The sequence below is a fragment of the Aedes albopictus genome, chromosome 2 (assembly GCF_035046485.1).
Source record: "Aedes albopictus strain Foshan chromosome 2, AalbF5, whole genome shotgun sequence".
NCBI classification, from domain to species: domain Eukaryota; kingdom Metazoa; phylum Arthropoda; class Insecta; order Diptera; family Culicidae; genus Aedes; species Aedes albopictus.
In genome coordinates, this window is record NC_085137.1 from 385,990,862 (window position 1) to 386,013,828 (window position 22,967).

General features: G+C 38.4%; 1 protein-coding gene across 2 annotated transcripts in view; it reads left to right on the plus strand.

Annotated features, from left to right (window-relative positions):
* Positions 1 to 22,967, plus strand: part of LOC115270030 (uncharacterized) — a 38,192-nt gene that overhangs the window by 7,849 nt on the left and 7,376 nt on the right. The window contains exons 1-2 of one of the 2 annotated variants that reach the window (XM_029878962.2): positions 10,533 to 11,414; positions 11,494 to 11,626. The exons of the other annotated variant lie outside the window; for it this stretch is intronic. Coding sequence (XP_029734822.2) covers positions 11,352 to 11,414; positions 11,494 to 11,626 — 196 coding nt within the window. The 5' untranslated portion in view covers positions 10,533 to 11,351. Of the gene's footprint in view, positions 1 to 10,532; positions 11,415 to 11,493; positions 11,627 to 22,967 lie in introns of those variants that run through there. 2 annotated transcript variants of the gene reach the window in all.

The following is a 22,967-nucleotide window of genomic DNA, read 5'->3' on the forward strand; positions in this document are numbered from 1 at the left end:
CCGTTCGCGTATTGGTCCGAATTTGTTGCAAGACAAATTATCGACGAAATCTCATTAAAACCGGAATACTCCGACGATGATCCGGACCGAACACCAAACGCAGCTATTCAAAACAAATATTTTGACGGTTTGACAGATTCGGCTTCACCAAAAGAAAGAACTGTTATAAATGTTATAAATTAGTTTATTTGGCGTTATAGTTATGTTTTAAGGACAGACTTGTAAGAACCCCAAAATGGCCGCCATAATGGCCGATTTTGGCACCTACTCACGATTTTGAGGGCACAAATCTCTTTGTAAACAAAACCAGCGCCCCTGATATTCTTATTTTAAGCTTATTACAAGTGAGCAAGAACAGAATAATAAAACGCACGGTTGTGTGAACCTTGCTTCTTGAAATTTGTGCGTTTGAAGTTCTGATGCACTGTTGAAGCGGGATTTCAAGACGTTTGTCCTTAAAGCAAAAATATAACTTATTTGTGAGTAAGTTGGAAAGATGTTGTTTGAACGTATTATATGAGTAATTTTGTTAAAGAAACTGTGGAGATGTTTCTTTTTATGAAAATCTGTTAACGTTACAGTACCGAATGAAATTACGAAAACATTATTAAAAATATGAAATTAACAATGCTATTTCCCGTAAATCGCCCTAATCATCCTGAAAAAAAAATATAGTTCAGATGAAATGTTTCTATAATCTGAAATTCTTTTTCCACTTAAGGCAGAATAATTGACGAGCAATAGATTCAATTAGGGAACGTCCATAAATTACGTCACGCTTTTGGGGGAGAGGGGGGGGGGGTTCAGTAAAGTGTGACAACCCATACAAAAATTTCAGAGGTCTCATACAAAAAGTGTGACATAGGGGGGAGGGGGGTTGAAAATTGGCGATTTTCGCGTGACGTAATTTATGGACGCTCCCTTATATCTATACTTAAACTTAGCTTTCTCAATACTTTCTAACAGCACTGTAAGCACCATAATTCGTGAATCTGCCATATTGTTTTTTTTTTTGTGGATTAAGAAAAATCGACTCAAGGAAGAAAACTTTTGGTAGATTGAGTTGCAATATTTATTAATCTCTGAGGCGCTTGAAAAATGGATAAGTAAAACCCGAAGTTTCACCACAAATCTCGAACCGCAGACAAAATTTAATCATGTCTACACACCAAACTTTTTGGAATGCTTCTAGCACGCCAAAAATCAGCAAAAGAAATTGCTGAATTTCTGCAACATTTTTGCTGAATTTCAGCACAACTTTGCTGATTAACTGTCAAAATTGCTGGATGGTTCAGCAAGTTGAAAAATAATTGCTGATACTCAGTAATTTGTATTGCTGAATGCAATCAGCACGCCAAAAATCAGCAAAGTTTGCTGATTACCAGCAAAAATATTTTGCAGTGTACCCATGTTCCTACCATGTCACTCAGAAAAAGCCATCCCATAATTTAAATCCGAGAGGTTTACAATTTACTTCATCTCTAGGAAATCCATTTTTAAGTTAACCAGATGAGTGTAATTATAAACACATATTACATTTTTTTTGGCAATTTTGCAGTTTACGTAATGGACTTGTCATTGAGTTGTTGTAATTATGAATTCTGTAATGTTTATCACTCTAACATAACCCAATTCCAACTAATGCTTATACTGTGTTTTATTTGTGTTTTCTATGAGTTATATCAATTAAAAAATGCTTAAGTACAACCAATCATTTTGATCACATTATATCTGTATTTTGCAAGTTTTTGTAGTTGGTTAATAACTTGAATAAAGCAAATGATGATTTGAAAGTTGTTTGGAACCAACCATGGCAGTAATTGTTAGCTCCGTAAGTGTATTATAATGCATCTTATAGAACTTGCAAGATGTTGTATAAGCCGCCATTTTTTTCGCTGTTTTCACTTTATAAGTTTAAATTTTTAAGTCAAAATTACAAGAAAAAATCAACAGGTAATGTATGAAACCTGAAATTTAAACTCTTACATAACAAATGGTGTTACTTGGGAACAGTTTGTTCCTTTATGGTGGAACATGTTTATCTTTGATTGCCTTCTCTTCAGCTTGGTGAGACAGCCTCGAGGGGTTAGGCGTGAACTCTCACTCGGAAGATCTGAGTTCGATTCTCGTTTAAAGATTTTTCTAAGTTTCTCTGAAAAGTCGGTGCTAAAATTAACACTTTTCTATCAGCAATCACCAGTGTAATTTTGAGATCACACATAAATTTCTATCGAACACAGTTATCCAGGGGGGTTGACATACCTCACTTTTCAATATGCTACTAGGGGGCTGCCACTACTCAAACTCAATTTTCACTTAAGTTTCATGGGAGTTTCAGAAGGAATTCGGAGGGTTTTCGGGGGTTCCGAGGCTGCCTTATGGGGCTTTTAAGGGAGTATTAGATGAGTTTCAAGCATTGTCAGGGGGTTCCGGAGGAATCAGGGAAAATTTAGATAGCTTTCAATGAACTTTCACGGGTTTTAGAGGGATTTCAGGTGATATCCCAACAAACATTTTAGCTTTTTAGGAGAGGAACAAACCATTCTTAAGAAAATTATAGTTTAAGAAACTGATATTCAGCTAGTTACGTTTCTTGGGATGAAAACCCCTAGAATGCATATGTAACCCCCTGAAACCCGTTGGAACATCTCTAAAATCCCGTGGAACGCCCCTGAAATCCCATGGAACACCCCTGGAACCCCCAGAAGTCACCTGGTAGGTACACTTCTGAAACCACTGGTAGGTACACCCTTGGAATGCCGCTGAAATCACTTGAAAACCATTTCAACGCTCCCGAAACCCCGTGAAACCTACTGAAACACTCTAAAACGGGTCATGGATTGACCATCAAACCCTTGGAACCCCGGAAGCCCCCTGGAACACCCAAGAAACTCACTGGAATGCTCCTGACACCCCCTGAAACCCACTGGAACACCCTGAAGCCCCATGGAAAGCTTCCGAAATTCCCTGGAACATCCCAGAAACCTCCTGTAACGCCCCTGAGAAACTCCCTGGAAGCCCCTTAAAATGCCCCTGAACCCGAACCGATGATTTTATACAGCCATATTTGTTTCGGGGTCATACATAATCCCTCCAGCTCAAGCTTCAGCCCCAAAGCAGTGTTGGTAAAATCACACTCAAAGCAGACTCATGAACCGCTCCTGCGTGAGCAAACTCGCGCGCGATTCTGAATCATTTTCTCACGCGCGAGATTTTCATGCAAAATCTCGCTCTCATGAGTCAAGCGCCGAAATCTCGTTCGCTTGTTAAACGAACCCGAATCAATTTGAACGGCATTCAATGTTATTGTACGCGAGATTTGCTTTTGTTCTATCATATAATCCTAAAAACTTTGATGTAAATAATAAGAACACCAAGAAATGAAGCAATGAGTGAAATCGCGAGTCAACTCATGCTTGATTTTTTCGGTGGTGAGTTTGGCGAGTCAAGAATAGCGCGTGAAACAACTCAACCATGAGATTTGAGAATTTGAGTTTTTACCAACACTGCCCCAAAGGGATAAAAATGAAAAAAAAAACTCGATTCAACTAAGCAAACATCATGAAAAAAGCCTGACTTATCCTGTTACGGTCGCCATGTCATGCCATAAGATTTGCTCCAGGCTCGCGGAATGAGCCGGATGGATGCGTGGCTGCACCGGCTCAGTGGAACTTTCACGGCTTTTTATTTTTAAATCAGCAGCCAAGCCCGTGCACAGGGGGGGGGGGGGTGTGGCTGTCGGTTGATGAGTTTGACTGCTATTACTATCATCCATTTGGCTTATTGTTCTTGAGCTGTTGACTGGTATATTTAAATTGACTCAGCGAGGGAATTTTCGTAATGTCGGAGAACTGCCGATTATTAATTACAATGTGGTCTTAGACCGGCCCACATTTGTATGGCGAGAAAAAAAAAGTTGGAAAAATTCACGGGGCACCCTCTAGAGTCGTGCCTTTGGATGAGAAGAATAATCTGTAAAAGCTTCAGCTCAATCGGTTTAAAACTGAGCTGGCGCAAATGAGTTGAAGGTTTGTATGGAATTTTCAGACCAAATATATGGGAAATTGGATGACCTACAGTCTCTCACTCAGTACGCCGGTTCAGCGAGTTCAATTTAGCTCAGAACTGAAAGAACGGTAGTTGATACCCTAAGGAACAACTTTGTGGAAGACCATATCATGATAAAACTTAATTTAGTTTCGGTTTCAGTTAACGAAAGCAGGATGAGAACATCTTCCCCCGTTTTCTCTCGGTTGTTACACGTAGCACGTGTTTGTCGGTCGAAGCTTGCGCGAATCCTAGGCAGCTATGTAATTCTTCATTGTTTCGATACCCGCCCACGTGCGTGAGCAATTGAAATGAAGGACAACACAGCCGCCTATGATATAGAGCGCAAGTTTCGAACAGCAAACACGTGCTTCATGTAACAACCGAGAGTAAACGGGGGAAGATGTCCTCATCCTGCTTTCGTTAGCTGAAACCGCAACTAAATTAAGTTTTATCATGGTATGGTCTTCTACAAAGTTGTTCCTTAGGGTATCAACTATTATTTTTTCAATTATGAGCCAAATCAAACTCTTTCATCCAGCGTGCTGAATGAGACTGGAGGTCATCCAATTTCCCATATATTTGGACTGAAGATCCCATACAAACCTTCAACTCATTTGCGCCAGCTCAGTTTTAAACCGATTGAGCTGAAATTTTCACAGATTGCTCTTCTCATCCAAAGGCACGACTCTAGAGGGTGCCCCGTGGAATTTTTCGACATTTTTGTATTTGAGCCAGTCTATAGTCTATATAGGTCTATATAAGTAATATAAGTCTGTTGTGGTAATCTGCCAGTGAAATAGACGAAAAGGCTGAGACAGAATTTATATATTTTTTGTTATGGTCATATCAAAGCTAGTTTCTCAATGTTTCCAAATTTCATCGCAGCTATACTGGCACGCCTTCATGGAAGTCAACATTTTCCCAGATTTTTTTAAAGAAAGAAGACTTTTGGGGGATTTCCTGTAATGATTTCAGCGAAAATTTCTTATGTATTTGAAAATTTCTCCAGGAATCCCTTCATAAATAATCATTGGGTTTTCTCCAGGAGCTTCTGAAGAAATTTTTCAAAAAGATTTATTTTGAAACCAGTACACGGGTTCCCCAAAAAGAAATCCTACTGGCCCTGGGGTTCCTTCAGTGATTCTTCAGCAACTCACTTCAAGGATTGCTATAAAAGTTGCATGTATTTCTTGAAACATTTTTGAGGGCATTCCTCCCGAAATATTATCAGAATTTCCTTCAAAAGTTTAATCAGGGATTCTTCCTAGTACTGCTTTGTATTTTTTTAGTGAAATTCTAAGAATATTTATGAGAAAAAAAATCCTGTAGGAATATCTGAAACAATTCTTGCAGGAACCCCCTATAGAATCCCACAAAATATTATTGACGGAATCACAGGAGAAATTTAAAAAAAAAATCTTTTGGATTTCTTGGAATAATTTGCGATGGCTCCTCTGTAGATTTTTTCAAGTTTAAATTTATTTCTGAAAGAAAAAATGGAAAGAAAAAATGCAAATGGAAACATTTGAAAAAGTTTGAAAAAAATCCTAAAATTCTGAAAAAGTCTCTGGAAATATTTTTGAACGAGTAAGAGCAGCAATTTCTGAAGATATCTCCTGTAGAATACTCGTAGATATCTCTAGAATAATGAATGAATCTTTGGAGAAATATCTGAACGAATCCTAGGAAAATTCTTGAAGAAGGAATTTCTGTAGAACTTCATGGTTAAACTTCACGAGAAATTGTTGGGGGAATTCCTAGATAAGTTGATTGCGGAATTTTTAGAAAAAATCATGAAGAATTCTTTTGATAAAAAGGAATTCCTAAAAGTATAGTAAATTGGTAAAGATCCCTCAAACCACTCAAAGTAGTTATGTAAGTACCTGTGGAGGAATTCCTGCAGTGCTTTATTGATGATTCCCTGAAGAATTTCTGGACACATTCCTGAAGCATTGTTTATAAGAATCTGTAAAGTAATTTTTGAACAAATCGCTGGTGGACTTACTTGTACAAATTTCTGAAGAGGTCTGTGGACGATTTTCTTTGACAGAATTATTTAAGAAATCCTGGAGAAATTTCCGAGAATTTTTTTAGACGAATCTCAAGCAGAATTCCAAAAATAATCCCTGTTCGAATTTTAGAAGGAATCCATGGAATTTTTTCCTAAAACAGTTCTTAACCCTTATGTGGCCGGCAGGGTACCCGGGTACCCAGCACCCATTTAAAATACACGGTGTAGAAAAAAGCAAAAAGTTTGCCGGCCACATAACGGTTAAAGGAAATTTCTTTGGATTTTGGTTTGAGAAGATTTGAAGAAAGCGCATGAGAAGTTTCTTAAGAAGCACTGGAAGTATTTCTGAAGAATCCGTTGAAGAAGTTTCAAAAAAAAAATCTTTTTGGATTTTAGGAATGAATTCCTGGAGCAATTTCTAATGGAATCCGAGAAGCAATTTCGAAAAAAAAAACACCGAAGATGTCATAAAGCAGTTGACACATTTATTGAGGTATCTCATAAAATTAGCGAAGGATTCTCAGGGAAAATTCGAATTCTCTAAATGAATTCTTGGAGCAATTTCTTGAGAAATTCCATATTTAAGATTTTCTGGAGAAATCCGTGAAACATAAGATTTTCTGAAGAAATTCTCGTACGCATTTCCGAAAGAAACTATGGTGGATCTTATGAGGAAACCCCTGATGGCCGTTCCCAGGGGGGGGGGGGAGTGCTGGAGGTTAGGGATTTAACCCCCTCCCCTTCCTTAACTTCTGCGCATGGGCCTGAAACCCATAGATCCTTTTCTAGTGGAGTTCTAGAGGCTTTATTATAAAGGTTTTAAGTTGATTTTAGAAATAATCTCTCGAAAATTTTGAAGACCATTTTAAAGAAAACTATGAATTTACAAAACGAATCCCTGAGAGATACAAAAAAAAATCCGAAGGCATTCCTGGAGAAATTGCTTAAAAATTCCGTGTCAGATTGCAGTAGGGCAGAGGTTCTCATATTTTTGCTATCGCGGCGCCTTTAAAAATTTTCGAAAATTTCGCGGCACACCTACATATTTTCACATGGATTTTTTGTTATTTTAGAACTTTCAGTTCAAAAATTGATATGTAAAATTGTGAAAAGTTAGCAGTACCATGTTTTCTCAAAATCCGAATTACATTCAGTTTCTGAAAACGGTTTTCTTAAAAAAAATCTTATTATTTCATAAATATTTGTTAGATTTTAAATGTCAAATTTAACCATGGCACTTACTAAACAAATACAACAAAATCTTCTACATAAATAAGCAAGCTGCTAATTCACAATAATACAACAAATATCAGTGAAACTGTTGCAATACTTTGATAACTCCGGATGAATTAAAGTGATTTCACAGAATTTTATGAAAACCTTAGAATTCTGTGGAAATTACAAAACTTTCAGAAATGATTAGTGTAAAAGTTCATTTAACTTGGTTTCAAAAATAGGATGTTCAAGACAAGGCTGATGATTCGCTTTTGGTAGCATGGCGCTTTTGGTCATCATGCCTTGAGAAAAGCTTGACGGGCTATCCTTCACATAAGTCTAGGATGGCTATTTTTGAACGAAGGTTAAAAAGTTGATTAACTTTAAGAAGCTTCTTTGGTGCACAAAATTTATAAAAATGTTTTTAAGCCCGCGTTCTTTAAAGAAATTTGGAATGGGTATCAATGAGATCAAAAGGGTTCCGGGTCATTTGACCGAACGCCATTTGGTTGAATGCCGTTTGACCGAACGCAATTTGGCTGAAAGAATCATATGGCCGAATGCCGTTTGGCCGAAAAATGAATGATGAACTTAAGTGACCATGCCACTGTTCCCCGCATCAGTATAACTAGAAATAACAGCCTATGATTCAAAGAAGGAAAAATCTTTGATAAAATATTGGCAGTTTCAACGTCAACTAATCCTTGAAAGTCAAAACTAGAAAGAATAGCCTACACACTTAATTTAGCATGCTGAATCTCGGTTTGCGAATGCCGAGATTTGCACAGCCGAAAAGTTAACTTAATGTTTTGATGAGATCTCAGCTTAAAAACGCCGAGAATCAGAATAACACCCCCTGTTGCTAAGCAACCTACTATCTTGTTAGCTGAGTCTCGGTTAAAATTCACAAACCGAGGTTTGCACAGCCGAACTCGTGAAATAAAACTTAGTGTGTATGATTGAAAGAAGGAAATATTACTGATGATCATATTAAAAAGTTAGAATGTCAATAACTACCTTTGAGTCATTTTGATCAGAATTCGGCCCAACGGCATTCGGCCAAACGACCCTTTCGGCCAGATGACATTCGGCCAAATAGCATTCGGCCAAACGACATTCGGCCAAACGGCATTCGGCCACATGGCCGCACACCGATCAAAAGTTATATAGTTTTCCATCAAGAACTTAACAATAATCAGTTTTAGGATGTGACCTACTTGAACGAGACCGACCACTTGCAGAAGTATTCCGTGATTGTGATTTAAGTAATAAATGCCGTCCTGGAAAGCAGGAGACAACATAAAGACCGAGAGACTGATGGAAATTATTGTGGAAAGAACTTTGATAAGATGTTCGAAATATTTACATTTAATAAAAAAACTGTTGGTAGAATCGAAAAGTCCAATGATCTACGAATCTCAACAAAAAAAATCCATAATAATTCCGAAAATTTGACGAAAATCAAAATGTAATAAAGTGTAAAGTAAATCTTTTAAATGCAGATTTTAAAATCAAAGTTTCTGAAAAATGGACATTACGATATTAAAAAAAATACGTCCTTGCAAAATTTATCAGGCTCCTTCATAGTTTTTGTTAGAAACTGTACAATGAAGCTGACATAAAGACTGTTTTTTTTTCAAGAGATTTGTTTCTAAAAGTCCGAATATTTTTTTATGAAAAAATCTTGTCAAAACAGATAGCTGGAGAAAATTCAGGAAAGAGTTTGTGACAAAACTATGGAAATTTCCTAGTTGAATTCTAAGATAAAGTACTGGTAGATTACTTGAGGGAACTCTTCAAATAATTTATGGGAGAAATTCTAAAACAATTCCTTCAATATTTCCAATATTACGTGTATCTATATTAAACTATAAAAGAATATAACTTAAAAAAAAAAGAAATATGTTTCCAAGATTTATTTTCATTAGAAGCGAAATATTTGCCAATTACCAGTAGAGTTTTAAGTGTGATTCACCATATATTTGTTGAGGCATTTCCATAGAAATCCTTTTATCATTTCTGTAAATTTCCGGAAAATTCTGATGAGGGGAATTCCGGAAGAAACTTTCCATGAATGGTATGCTTCTCTGACACATATTCATCCAAGAAAATCCTGTGGGTTGCTACTGGAAATTATTAGAGAAATTTTTGAAAAGAAATAAACCAAAGTTCTGATGAAACAATTGGAGAGAGCTTACAAGAATCAATGCAAATGAATCTTGTTGGTTTACGAATCAAAAGTCCATTTTACTGTCAGCTCACAGTCCAGTGTAAAGTGCCTTTTCTCCAATAATATAAAGTAGAGAAACGCAAATTTACCTACATCCTTCTTGTAACAAGCCTGTCTTTACTTTATACACTCTCAGATCTAAAAGTCCAAAATTCGAAAACAGTTTTAAAACTGGTTAAATGTTTTTTTTTGTCTATTTAGAATTGTCTAAGGTTTCATTTTTAGAAGATCAGAAGCAGTTCAACATATCTGAAAAAAAAAACTATAGTTATGCTACTGTTGAAATGCGGGACATTTCTGGGACTCTTTCCAATGCAGGACGACTAGCTTGAATCCGAGACGTCTGGTCACTTTAGTTTAAAAGGAGAATTATCCAATACATGTGGAAGCATAAAGCGTTTAATATTCACATGAATTATTATTCTATGTTTGTGAGAGCGCATATATAAAAATATATGGGAAAAATTATTATATTCAGGAGGACGAAATAAAAAATCCCACGTATGAAGGTGATTTTTTTCTAAATTTGGAAAAGCAAAAGATTAAAAAAAGCAATTCCTAACTTCACTGAGAAACTATTTTCTTATTTGTCTGAACACACGAAAAATATTTGTAAGGGCGCTCATACTGGGAGTTGAAACTTTTTTTATATCTCAAGAGCTGGTTACTCAGTGAATCACTTGGAGTAACCTCGATGACACGACTTCCAAAGGGTTACCATACACTTTGAAATCACGTACAAGTTGAAAATCGAAGTCGACATACCGAAGTTCCCCTGTATTTATATTTATAGCGGTACATTCAGAAGATAAGCCTTATCAGGGCCCATAACTTGTGGAGCTGACCAGAACTGACGCCGTCGTCTAATTTTCATCCATCGGTTCGTCTGTTCTCCTGTGACGGTCTAAACGGAATGAACTTTTCCGAAGGGGAAGTTCGCCAAACCTGTAGCACACGAACTACGATGATAATGACTTCGTGCGAATTTTATGTACCACCTACCTACCTATACTGAAACGGTCTTGGCCCGTTGATAAAAACTTGGATACCGTGAAGGCGAAATCATTTTATGACTACGTCGTCGTTATCAGTAGTTGATGGTAGCTGCTACGGCGGCGGCGGGAATCACACACAGGTTACCCCTCTACCCCATAGGAACATCGGTCGGAACGACGAAGGAAGGATATTTTTCGGGGGACGCGTGCGGAGGCGTGCTGGAGAAGCTAGATAAGATGCTTCACCTGCTCGGCCGCGACGACGTGTTGTGTTGTCAATTCCGCATCATGATTTGCCAAACATCATCGATAGGGGATCGCGGTGTAGGAAATATAATGTTTTGTAGGCGTATGAGATGTTGTCTCAAAGTTATAATTTTTTTCCACAAACAGAGCCTGAACGCAAACCATTTCGAGAAGAAGCGTCCGGTATCGCGCCAGAATGTATGCAAGTGTTCAACATAGCTGCTATAACCTGCTCAGCCTGATTTAGTTTGTTATCTAATATTTAGTTAGATAAGCTTTTTTAATTCACACGATTTTTCAAAGAGGATGCATGTCTCCAATCTACCTTAAATTCACCCAGTTGGTCAATTTTTGGCGTTCCAAAATCGGTTCCGGAGCGTATGCCGTTTAGTATCGATTGAACCGTTGAACTGATAATTACGCGTTCGGCCTGAATACAGTGTTTTGTGATGCCGATATCAACGATATAGCTGCCTCTGGGCATTGCTTTCGTATCACAGTGAATGTAGAACATTGTCGGTAAAGTAGTTTCGAAACCGTCGCGCAACGAATTTCCAGTCGTGGTCTTTTTCTCGATAAACTGTCGGGAAATAGCTGAAGCAAGATGGTGTTTCAGAACTATGGAGTGTTCAGGGCGTTTGCCATATTTGCCGGAATTTTCGGAATCGTGAGTAGTCGTGAAATATTTAGAATAGTTCAAAGCATGCAGCATCTAATGACGATTCCCCATTCATCGATGAGCGCAGTTTCAATCACTCATTTGGATTGGATTTGCGATTACCGGAATAGTGGCGTACTACTGCGACATGGATTTCTCTGGGCAAACGAACACACTCGGGTCGCTGCTAACCCTAACGTTCTTTCGTCAGTACTTCGAAGGTGAGTGATTAATTATATCTAAATGAACATTACCGTAAAAAACAGGTGCTACCAATTACTCACGACAGCATGAGTAAAACGAATTATTCATTTTTGTTCGAAGATAAAATATAGCCAAACCCAGCGATGAATCAAAGCTTCGAACCCGATTCCTGAAGACAGCTCACATTTGTGAATGTCCAAAAGTTTGCGGGATTCTTTGCTGATAAAACAACAGAAGTAATCCTTTCGGCGCGCACAACGGGCAACGGCTCCGGATCGTGCTTTTACGATTGATAAGGCTAGCAAATCTGGCTGCTTATCGCGGAATGTCAATTTCATCGGACGAAGGCACAAAATATCTTCGAATGATTCGGAACCTTTTGCTCTGAAGGCTATTATCAATCCCTCAAGTAAGATTTTTGAGGAATGTTGATAAGAACAAAATCGAAGATCGCATGCGTGATACAATAAAGTTGGTTGACTCTATTTCGAGCGAATTCGCAGTACGCACTTGTAGGGTGGGGGCCATTTGGGCAGGGGATCCTATTTTGGGCACTTTTCCCCTTTAACTCACGAAACTTTACACTAATCCCGAAACTAGAGGTTGTTAGAACTATCATAAACCAAAATAAATGATATTAATGTCTTATGACGGTTCTCAAAACATCACAAGACTAATTGATCATCAAAATGTTAGTTGGGATTGACTTTAATTTTTGTAGACGGCTGGATAATCTACGTATCCGAGCGTGTACAAACACTTGACTGAGTTATAGCGGGAAAGTGCCAAAATGGTCCCACCATAACAATAATGCATGCTTTAAGATAGTTTTAACTAAATTTTGAACATTGTGGTTCATTTATTGATTTTGGAATCAATTCAAAGCAAAATAAAAATTTCGACTTAAATGTCCATGTATTTTCAAAACTTCTGGCAAAACTATAAGGAATATTTCTAGAACCTGTTCTTTAATAGTTCTCCAGGAAGAAAATCTGAGACGGATTTTATGCGAATTCTGTAAAAGTCTAAATACAGGTCCTTTCAACAGACATCTAGACTGTAATTGCGTTGCGTTGCGTTGCTTTGCGTGGTAACGGAGTAATTCGTAGATTGCATACTGAAAGTTGTCATGTTGAACCTTGATACTTCTATTCTAATTGCTTATGGAATGCTATTTGGGAATGAATAGCTATCCAATCAGAGGTTGAAGTAAAAAGACATGAAAACTTCCATTGCCGGCCACGCACATCTTCTCCGTTACGAGGATAGGAAAGGATATGATGATATGACACCTACTTTACAAGAGGTCAGCGACTCACCGACTCCCCCATAAGTGTCAAGGAGTTGGATATTTTGAATGGGATGGTTGGGGAATCACTATAAGCGAGTGATGCGGTAAGATTCAGATTGTGTAAGTATATTTGAGTAGATCATGTAGATGTGTTGGTGTGATTGTAAGTGTTTTAGTATATTAAACACCAACGTTGGGAGTGACAAAGCTAAGAAATTGCGCCACTCCATGGGCCTTTTTGCTTCAGGGATGGGGCACAGGTATTTGGACCATGTGTCCTGGCTAACAAGCCTAGGCTTAAGGCGAAACTGGAAGCATTTTCTCACTTTTTGGTTTTTGATTTTTTATTAAATAACGAAGCAATATTTTCAAAATCGGTTTTCGTGCACATGTAGAGTATAGATCAAGGTATCTTATGAATTTTTTTTAGTAGTGGAAAATGTTTTTCGTTTTTGCAGAAACCATTTTTGAACAAAATATCACGAAAAAATGGTTTCTGCAAAAATGGAAAACATTTTCCACCTCTAAAAAATTCAGAAGATACCTTGATTCATACTCTACATCTGCACGAAAACCGATTTTGAAAATATTGCTTCGTTATTTAATAAAAAATCAAAAACCGAATAAATGAGAAAATGCTTCCAGTTTCGCCTTAAGCGCCATTGCTCGCTCTCTGAAACGATAAGAAATACGTTATGAGGATGGGAGGGGATAATAGGGAAGGGATGCTAGCGAACGTTCAAAAATTACGTCCAACATTTGGGGGAGGGGGGGGGGTCTAGAAAAGTGTGACCGTACGTGTATTGGGTATAGGGACATTGCATGACAGAGGGGGGAGGGGGGTGTCTAGAAATCCCGAAAAACGATGGACGTAATTTTTGAATCTTCCCCTATCTATTTATCGAGATGCCAGCGACTCACCGACGCCCTCGTAAATAGAAAGGAAATGGGATTTGGTACGGGAATGGTCGGGTATGATTAAGTAATGGGAATGGATTGTTATGAAATTATATATGTAGTTTTATATATTGAATGAATGCAGACAAAAAATATTTACACTAAATATCTCCGCACATAGTCCGTCGTCGAAGTCATCGTATGACTCAAGAATCAATATTATCGTCGCGGTTGAAACCCGAAGTTTACCCACACGCGACAATCGATTTTTCTCCAAATCCATACGTGAAAGCTAACGTCGGACGTTGTGCGATGGACAGAGGATCTGGGCGCTTCCCCAGCGCACTATGCCCGACGTACGTCCGACGCACGGTTTAGGGAAACATCGATTTTCGCGTGTCAAAAATCTGATTTTCAACTGCACTGCTTCAAATCAGGGGGATGACGAAGGGCCAGAATCATCTACCCAGCATTCAATTCAACATGGCGTCCAATGTTTTTGTTTTGATTGCTTAATTCATGGAAAAAATGCGCTGGAAACATCGACACTGCTTCGCTGCTACATATTATATCGTGCAAAGTGATAAGGAAAGAGAAACAATCATCAAAAACAACGATTTCGTTTGAAATATGTAATTTCTGAAATAAGCACTAGCAACACACGAGCCACACACCCGAAAATCAGGAGCAAGTTAGGGTAAACCGACCAGAAAGTGGGTACCAAAACGCGCCGTACCAAAAATGATGTTGGGTGGAGCGGCGATGTACCGAGTTTGACAGCCGTGTCACCCCACTGTTCAAATGCTACCAAGAGCATCCACTTTTTTCACGCTCCGACCACGTCCTCTTCATTTGACGCTAGGCCAAAAAGGGCGATGATCAGGAAAAAACACGAAACAACCAAGGATTGAAACATTTTCATTCTTATTGAAATCGCTTCCGCACGTTGATTCCGGGTGTCTCCTTAATTCTAAATAGAACAAACTTACAGAATCTTCCACGTAACTGTGAATTCCATTGTACAGCCTTCTGCAGCAAGTCTGTTAGTAAGCACCAATCCGTCGAGCTTTTCGCTGATGGTATTCAGTTCACAAAATTTCTCCGGCACACCATTTTCAACACCAACAGTCACACGTTTTAACTTGAACTTTTTTTTCCTTTCAACAGACATTAAGACTGTAATTGGGAATATTTATGCATAAATCTTGAAGAAACATCTGATGAAACTTTCTTCCAAACTTACAAGTAAAATTGTGATCTAAATACTTCCTCTATTTTTTTCTACTTTTTTCCGAGAAATTGTACATGTACTCTAAAACGAGAACGTATGGTAATCTGATATTGCATCTCTTCAGAGTCCTCTTTGAGCCTCAAGCATTTTGCAAAACTCTCAATGCATAAGCGAGTTTAGGAGTTTAATCACCGACGAACCGACGTGACAGTGGTGTTTCAAAACTGTCCCCCCTCAATTTAACGGTCGACCAGCAAAGCGAGCGAACCCTTCTGTCAAATCAGCGTAGACGCGAACCTCTTCCTATGTTAACACACGGGGATTTGGTATCAAGCTAGCATACCAACGCGGGCCGTTATAGAGGTGGCGATAGTGTTCGGCTATTTTTCATCATGGCGTCGCGGACAACAAATTTGAATTTGTTTGTTCTAGCTGTCACGTCGGTTCGTCGGTGGTTTAATTACGCCTTACGATCGGTTGCACAGTAGTGTAGATCATCATTTTCCTTGACACAAGATTCCTGTACAAATCGCTCACGGGTGTCTAGCGGCTTGGAGCGGCTGTTCATGATCTTGGTTTTCGTTGAAGTCTTGAAAGAAATTCTCGCAGCCCCCGCGCTTCTTGGCATGCTCTGCTGAGCGTATCCCATTCAGCCTGCATGGACAAAAGGGTTTCGGATAATTGGCAATGACTTGCCCTTGAAATAATACCGTTGCTAAACTGAAGTACCATTCCAGAAGTAGAATGACGATCCCGCCAATTCCTGATCTTCTTGATCAAGCAGAACACAAGGTTCACAGCCGTCTAATCTGTTGCACTTGATGCGCTCATCCTCCTTCCCGAAATCGCAACAAAAACTGCATCTTGCCAGTCTGGATGAGACGACCAGATAGAGCCGGGAAAAGTTACCCGATTCCCCAGAATCGACCTAGTTCTGGTAACCAAGGCTTATTGGCAACTTCGTAAGATTTGTTTCTTTCATACGATTCATTCATTCAGTAGTCTATAGTTGCCCAAGTTGATCGTAAACCCGTTGTCGGGACGCCGTACATTAATCCACACATAACTGCTTGGGACTAACAGGCGTTTGAGTGTGTGAGTGTTGGTGATCTTCTATTTTTGTGTGATAATGGCGTCTGCTACGTTAGGTTACACGCCAATGTGGGGAAGGAGAGAGAAGTGCAATCTCTCACCCACTTCAGGCCGTTGAGTTCTCTGCACCTGAGCAAAGTTATACGGATGTCAGATTGTTGTTGGGAAGTGTTTATTTGTGGCACAGGGTTCACGCACTGGTGCGTGGATGTCAGGCGTAAAGCGTTAGATTGTGTGAAGAAGATTACTGTGAAGATGATGCATCACCGTTCGCTTGGTTGCATAACTTGTAAGCATTATATTATAGAATGACACCACAGACAAACAGACGTAACTCTTAGAGGAAATTTATCAAAAGCTTTTGTCCGGTGTCATTTTTATGAGCACACTGCCACCTGTTGGTAGAACCGCGCGCGACACTGTCGGCCATGATGGATTTCGATTTGACGTTTTACTGACACGCACACTACTACACAAATCGCCTGTAATTTTTGTTTGCATCATTCAGCAACGTGTACACTGGCAAACGTCAAAGTGATCGAACACTAGCGCATCTGGTGGAAAAATCGCACAAATCAAATGAAATTTGAATTGATCGTTGAATGCATGTGCCAAGACGTTTTGAAGAGTGTTACGTCTGTTTGTCTGTGATGACACTGTGCTAGTAAAGTTGGAAGGAAGGGAAACGGGTTTTTCAATCCGTTTCTGACTCTAGCAATTAGTATGTACATACGAATATACACGTGATGTATATGTAGAGAAGAGATAGAAAGTACATAAATCGAATGATACAAAGTAGGAGAGAAGGGACAAGCTAGGGATTGAAGCGATAGGCGCTAGATCACAGATCCCGGTAAGGATCTACAGCAGCGACCCCAAACTTATTCTTCATGAGCACTAGGCCGTGTCGATTTTTGCAAAATTGCGAATAGTCACAAATGGTTGCAAATGGACTCAAATGAAGCCCTGCAAAATTAAAAAATTCTAAAAAATCGGTAAGCTAGTCCGCAATCGACTTAAAGTTTTATATTAGAATTTTAATTTTTCAGTATGATGAAATCATACTTTTCAAACTTTTGAAGAAAAAGGCACTTTAAAGCAACTCTAAAAATCCGCTCCCCCCTGAAGATTTAATGCATATATTAGGGAACACTTTGTTAGAAGATAACTTTTTAGTTGCACTTTTGATAAGGGCGTTATTAAATTTCGAAACAATGGACATTTTATTCGCATGATTTCTAACTTCTTTAATTGGCAGCACTGCACGTTTTGCGTGTTGAAGAGAGTGGTAACAGCTATCTGCGGCGTCATCACCCATCGCTGGATGGAGACGCAAGTACCTTATACAAATGAGATAGTTGGGATTGTAAATATTATTGCGATATTGCTTTGTAAAAACTTGGTATCTTCGGCAAAGTTGTTGGCATGGTCATGAGCTGTCCAGTGATGAACTAAATCATTGGCAAACCCATCGCTGGGTGGCGCTAGTGTGCATACAAATTGCATGCAAAAGTATTAACGTATATGCGTGTATCTCAATAACGTGATAATTTAACTGTGTGGTGCCTTCGACAAAGTTGTTGGCTGGGCCACGGGCTATCCAGTGACGAACCAAGTAAGTAGGAATTGATTTCCTGTAGAACTTTGCCGAAGACGACACTTTTCTATCTGCTCTGAATAGCGAGTCAGAGAAGTTAAAAATTTTACTTGACAAATAGCGTCACCTAGCGGTGAAATCACAAACAAAATGGTAATTAATTAGATAGCTCTTGACTTCCTGAAAAACTTTGCCGAAGACAACACTTTTCTATCTGCTCTGGATCGCGATCTAGAGAAGTTTAAAATTTTACTTGACAACTTGCGCCACCTAACGGCGAAACCATCAACCAAATGTTGAATCACCACAGAGGTTTTGACAAAATGAAAACGGTTGTCCCCCATTTCCCGGAAAACCATTTCCCGGAATGGACCATTTCCCGGAAATCCATTTCCCGGAATGTACCATTTCCCGGAATGCACCATTTCCTAGAAAAAAATATTTAAAGTTAATTTTCCGTTTGTGTTCTGTAAATAATGGCAGTGAATTATAATTGTATAATGTTTGACAGTATTGATATTCAAAGAACAGTAATCGATAAGAAGGACACAAAATCATTTACTGCAGAATACATAAGGGACCGTAATTTTTACAATTATTGTAATTCTCACAAATAGTAAATTTCTTAAGGCTATTCATTTGAGTTTTTTGTTAAAATAGTTGTCGGCATCAAACCACCGACTTAATCAAACTGAAAAGTTTTCATCACATATTATGTTTCCAGTTCAAAACCGAATTAGCGACATTTTTTCTTTGACTTCCGCTGCTTTTGCCTTGCGTTAAACACAATGTCGGAAGTGGGGCGCTGTATAGCGCACCAGGTGTACAATACAGCGCCCCACTTCCGACATTGTGTTTAACGCAAGGCAAAAGCAGCGAAAGTCAAAGAAAAAATGTCGCTAATTCGGTTTTGAACTGGAAACATAATATTTTTCCTTCTTCCAAGCATGTTCCTTCTAGTTAAATTGCTAAAATAGTTGTTGACATGAGGCTGCAAATAATTTCATAGGGTATTTTGGACGCCGAACACCATTTCGCGGAATTTTTCTTCGCAGTGCAATATTTACCGGAATGAACCATTTCGCCGAATATTATTTCGCAGAATTACTTTTCGCGGAATATACTCTTTCGCGCAATACCATTTCGCGGAATACTTTTTCGCGGAATTTAATATTTTACAAACGATAGAAAAATCAACAGTTTAATTTTTGCATGGATTGGTCAGCCAAAGCTAAATCAAGAAATTAACATTTGACAACAAAAGAATGACAAATTATTTTCTCTGCTCAACTTTAACTCTGCTTAACCTTAGCTCTCCGATTATTCTAATTGATTGTAAATCTTATACCTTCCTGAATAAAAATTTGCCTTGTTTGATTCGTAATCTGTTCTCAAGAATTTCGAACGTAGGGCCAAAGGCCATTAGGCCAAACATCATCAGGACGGATGGGCATTAGACGTAATAATCAATAATCAATCGTTGTTCCATAGATTGTACTTTTAAGCGCTTATATTGGTAACAACTCCATCAGGGATTCTTCCCAGTCAACACATGATCGCATATGATGTTGAATAGGATGCAAAAGTGGAGGCGATATACGCACACTTTTCACGCGATTGAATGGGAGCAGGTACGCATATGGCCTCCACTTTAGCATCCTATTCAACATCATATAAGGCTTTGTGTTAGCTGGGTTCCTTCTTTTCGAATACCGAATTGCTTAATGTTCCATCATTTGTCTTCTTCGTCAAAGACTGTATATGTGTTGTTAAGTTTGCGGCGATGAAATCCGGCACTCTATAGATGATTTCACCATCTTTTGATAATAGGCTGTTCTTTCAAGTTACACTGTTGAATATTTTGGCCAGTGACCAAACTGCTAATCAAATGAACATGTTTCCTTCTATTAAGAATGGACTGTTCTTTAGAGCAGGGTTGCAAAAAAATGAAAGCATGCAACGAATGTGAGTTTTTGTTTTTGTCTTTTCACCACACCGCTTCTGACGTAAAAGTCTCTTTCCTTCACGGAGGCGGGTGAGAAGAGAATAAAAATTCTCTCGTCACTCACATCGTGGCGACGGCGAGATTCAATAACAACATTTTCCCTGTCATTGGCACTCAAAAGAGAAAATTCACCACGCTTGCTTATGGGCCAGTCGCATTCATGCGGCCGTTGTTGACATGAAGCATCCATCAGCGCAGAGCGTGTGTTGATGATGGTGGAGTCATTACGTCCACAAAGTAGTTGAGTTTTTCTGTGTTCACTTTCAAGTATCTCACAGTGGAGCTGGAAATGAATGCCTAAAGCATTCAGTTCAGCAAAATGTCATTCAATTGAATTTGATTTTTTCAACCCTGCTTTAGAGTAACACTATTAGTATGTTTTTTGGTTGCCAGGCTGCTGACCCTACCTTCAGAAATGTATCCTTCTCTAAATCGAGTTTTTTTTTTCGAGTTGCACAGTTATGTTGCTTAGGGAACGTCCATAAATTACGTTACGCTTTGAGGGGGGAGGGGGGGGGGGGGTTCAGAAAAGTGTGACAACCCATACAAAAATTTTAGAGGTCCCATACAAAAAGTGTGACATAGGGGGGAGGGGGGGGTTGAAAATGGTCGATTTTTGCGTGACGTAATTTATGGACGTTCCCTTATTGGTGGTCCACTGCTAACTCTATAAGAGGTTTGTCCTTTTTTTAAATGTGGTCGTCTTTCAAATAACACTTGCTGGTGACCAAACTGATAACCACATTTAAAAATTTTCCTTCGTTAAAGAATAAGTTGTTAACTTATAAGTAGCAGTGCTACAATATTATTTAGTAAACCAGCAACTAATTCATTCTTATATGATTTTTCTTTCCTTTAATAATAAGCAGATCTTTCAATCCAATTGGTCTAACATCTATTTAGCCCAATGATTAATCGCCTCATGTCAATTATTTAAGCCTAATCTCCCAGCATCATGATTTTCGCACTGAGCATACTTCTCAGCTTCTACACGTCCGCCCTTATTGACTGAAAGCATTATATGTTAAAACTAGCTGAACCCGGCAAACTTTGTTTTGCCTACTGTGTTTTTTGACGTTTCAAGTTTCTAGCCGAAGTCCCCGGTCAAAACGTGTGGAAGATCGATTTCCAAAAATTCTTAATTTTTCCATGTTTTTTGCCTTATAAACCTTCCTTGGGTGAAAACTAACAGAACAAAACTAAGACGACCAAAATCGGACCTTTCGTTCGCAAGTTATGCGCAGTCCCACGTATGCCACTGCATTTTTATATATGTTATTAAAATGTTGCTTTCTGTAAACCACGTGACCGCGTAACCCTTAAGTCAAGTAACACTACTTAGGAATAACTCGATCGGCTTTCTCTTCTCTTTGATGTTCCAACTAACTTGTACTGTTATAACAGAAATCTAAACAAATCTAATTTTTGTATCAGAGGATTTCCTACCTTTCAAACATACACTGTTTTTAACAGATATGCTATTAATCAGATATCAGATATCAGTCCTTCTTCTCAACAAAGGCTGTTCTTTGATAAATATTATGCGTTATGCTGATTTTAGAATAACAACTGCTGAATTAATATTATCGAAGAATTTTCCTTCTTTCATACATAAGCTGATTTTTCGAAGCATACCCTTACAAAAATTTAATTGTTGATATGAAACATTGCCTACTTCATTTGCTGTTTTGAGTTTTGAATCTTAGATCTTATCATGATGTAGTCTCTCGATTAGTTTAATTTTTGTATCATATTAACGATTTTCCGCAAAACGGTACATTCCGCCAAATTACTTTCGGTAAAATGGTGCATTCCGCGAAATGTTCCACCACGAATAAGAATTCCGCGTAATGGTTTTCGGCGAAATGTTACACAATCGATATTTTCCCTTCTTTTACACCTAGGCTGTTCTTCCGAATTATCTTTCAAAATAGTTGTCGGAATTAACCTGTCCATGTTTTCATTAAATATTATCCCTTCTTTCAAACATAGGCTATTCTTTCTAGTTACACTGTTAGAATAGTTGTTGGCATCAAGCTAGCAATATTTCCATATGATATATTCCCTTTCTTTTACTGATATATGCCGTTCTTTCGTGTTTATCGAGATAAAACTGCTAACTAGGGTAGTGGAGGTATTTTGGACCGGGCAGGTATTTTGGCCCACCTAGGGAGTTTTATGATATTTATCACATAATCTCTACTAAATCTTGGTAAATTTTTATTGGAACACGAAAAGTATTCAACTATGTGATGACCTTTATTTTGAATATCAGTTAAATATGCTGTTCAGTATCAAAAATAGATAAAATATTTTCACTTCCAATGAAACGCACGGAAAAGCACCAAAAACAAAGAAGGTGACAAATTTGTAGTCGGCTTCGAATAGGTATTAAATTTTACAAATAAATATTTATTTCATGTGAATGTAGTTAGGGCCTTGTAAGAACTCAAAATAAACTGTTCTTAACCTCGGTGGAGCGTTAATATTCACTAAAATGGTGGTTTGAGGTATGGCCAAAATATGTTCAACATAATCAGATGTGGACATATTTTGGACCACCTGTCAGATCCATCCCTCCAGCTCCTTCTAAAGGGAGAAAATATTCATGCCAATGTATTTAATGTACTCTAAAAACAGATAAATAGAAGAAGTTGGGACCTCCCGTGAACTGGGTTGTTATACGTTTATTTTACAATGAGATTGTTGCGGGTTCGATTTGTTCTAACAACTTTTCGCCAAGTTAAAAATTTCGATTTGATTTGTGTCATAACAACTTTTCAACAAGTTGAAATTTTCAGGTGCTCAGTCATCCAGTTTAGAAAAGTTGCCCTTCTCGGCAATCAGTTGATGACTGAGACAATGTGTTATCTAATATATGTTTGACAATTTACGTATCATTCAAATTACCCAGGTAACCACTAAGCATTTGAATAAGCCGTGTATCAGCCCGTATTACGCATTTAAACTGCTTGCTGCCCTACATAAGCAGTTCAAATGCATAGCTGCCTTGAGTTAGCATAAGCTGTGCTGCTCAAAAGCTTTCGGCCGTTAATTAGCATTTCAACTGCTTGAAGTGGTTTCACTTGGGAGCATACAGAATGCTTTTCAACTGCTCTTTAAATGCTAGGAGCAAAAAGGTTGGGAGATATGTTACGCATTTGGCAACACATTTTGTCTCTCTCTCTTACAGAGCCTATGCTTCTGTTTACAAATTTGTGCATCTTTTTTGTTTCTTCATTTTC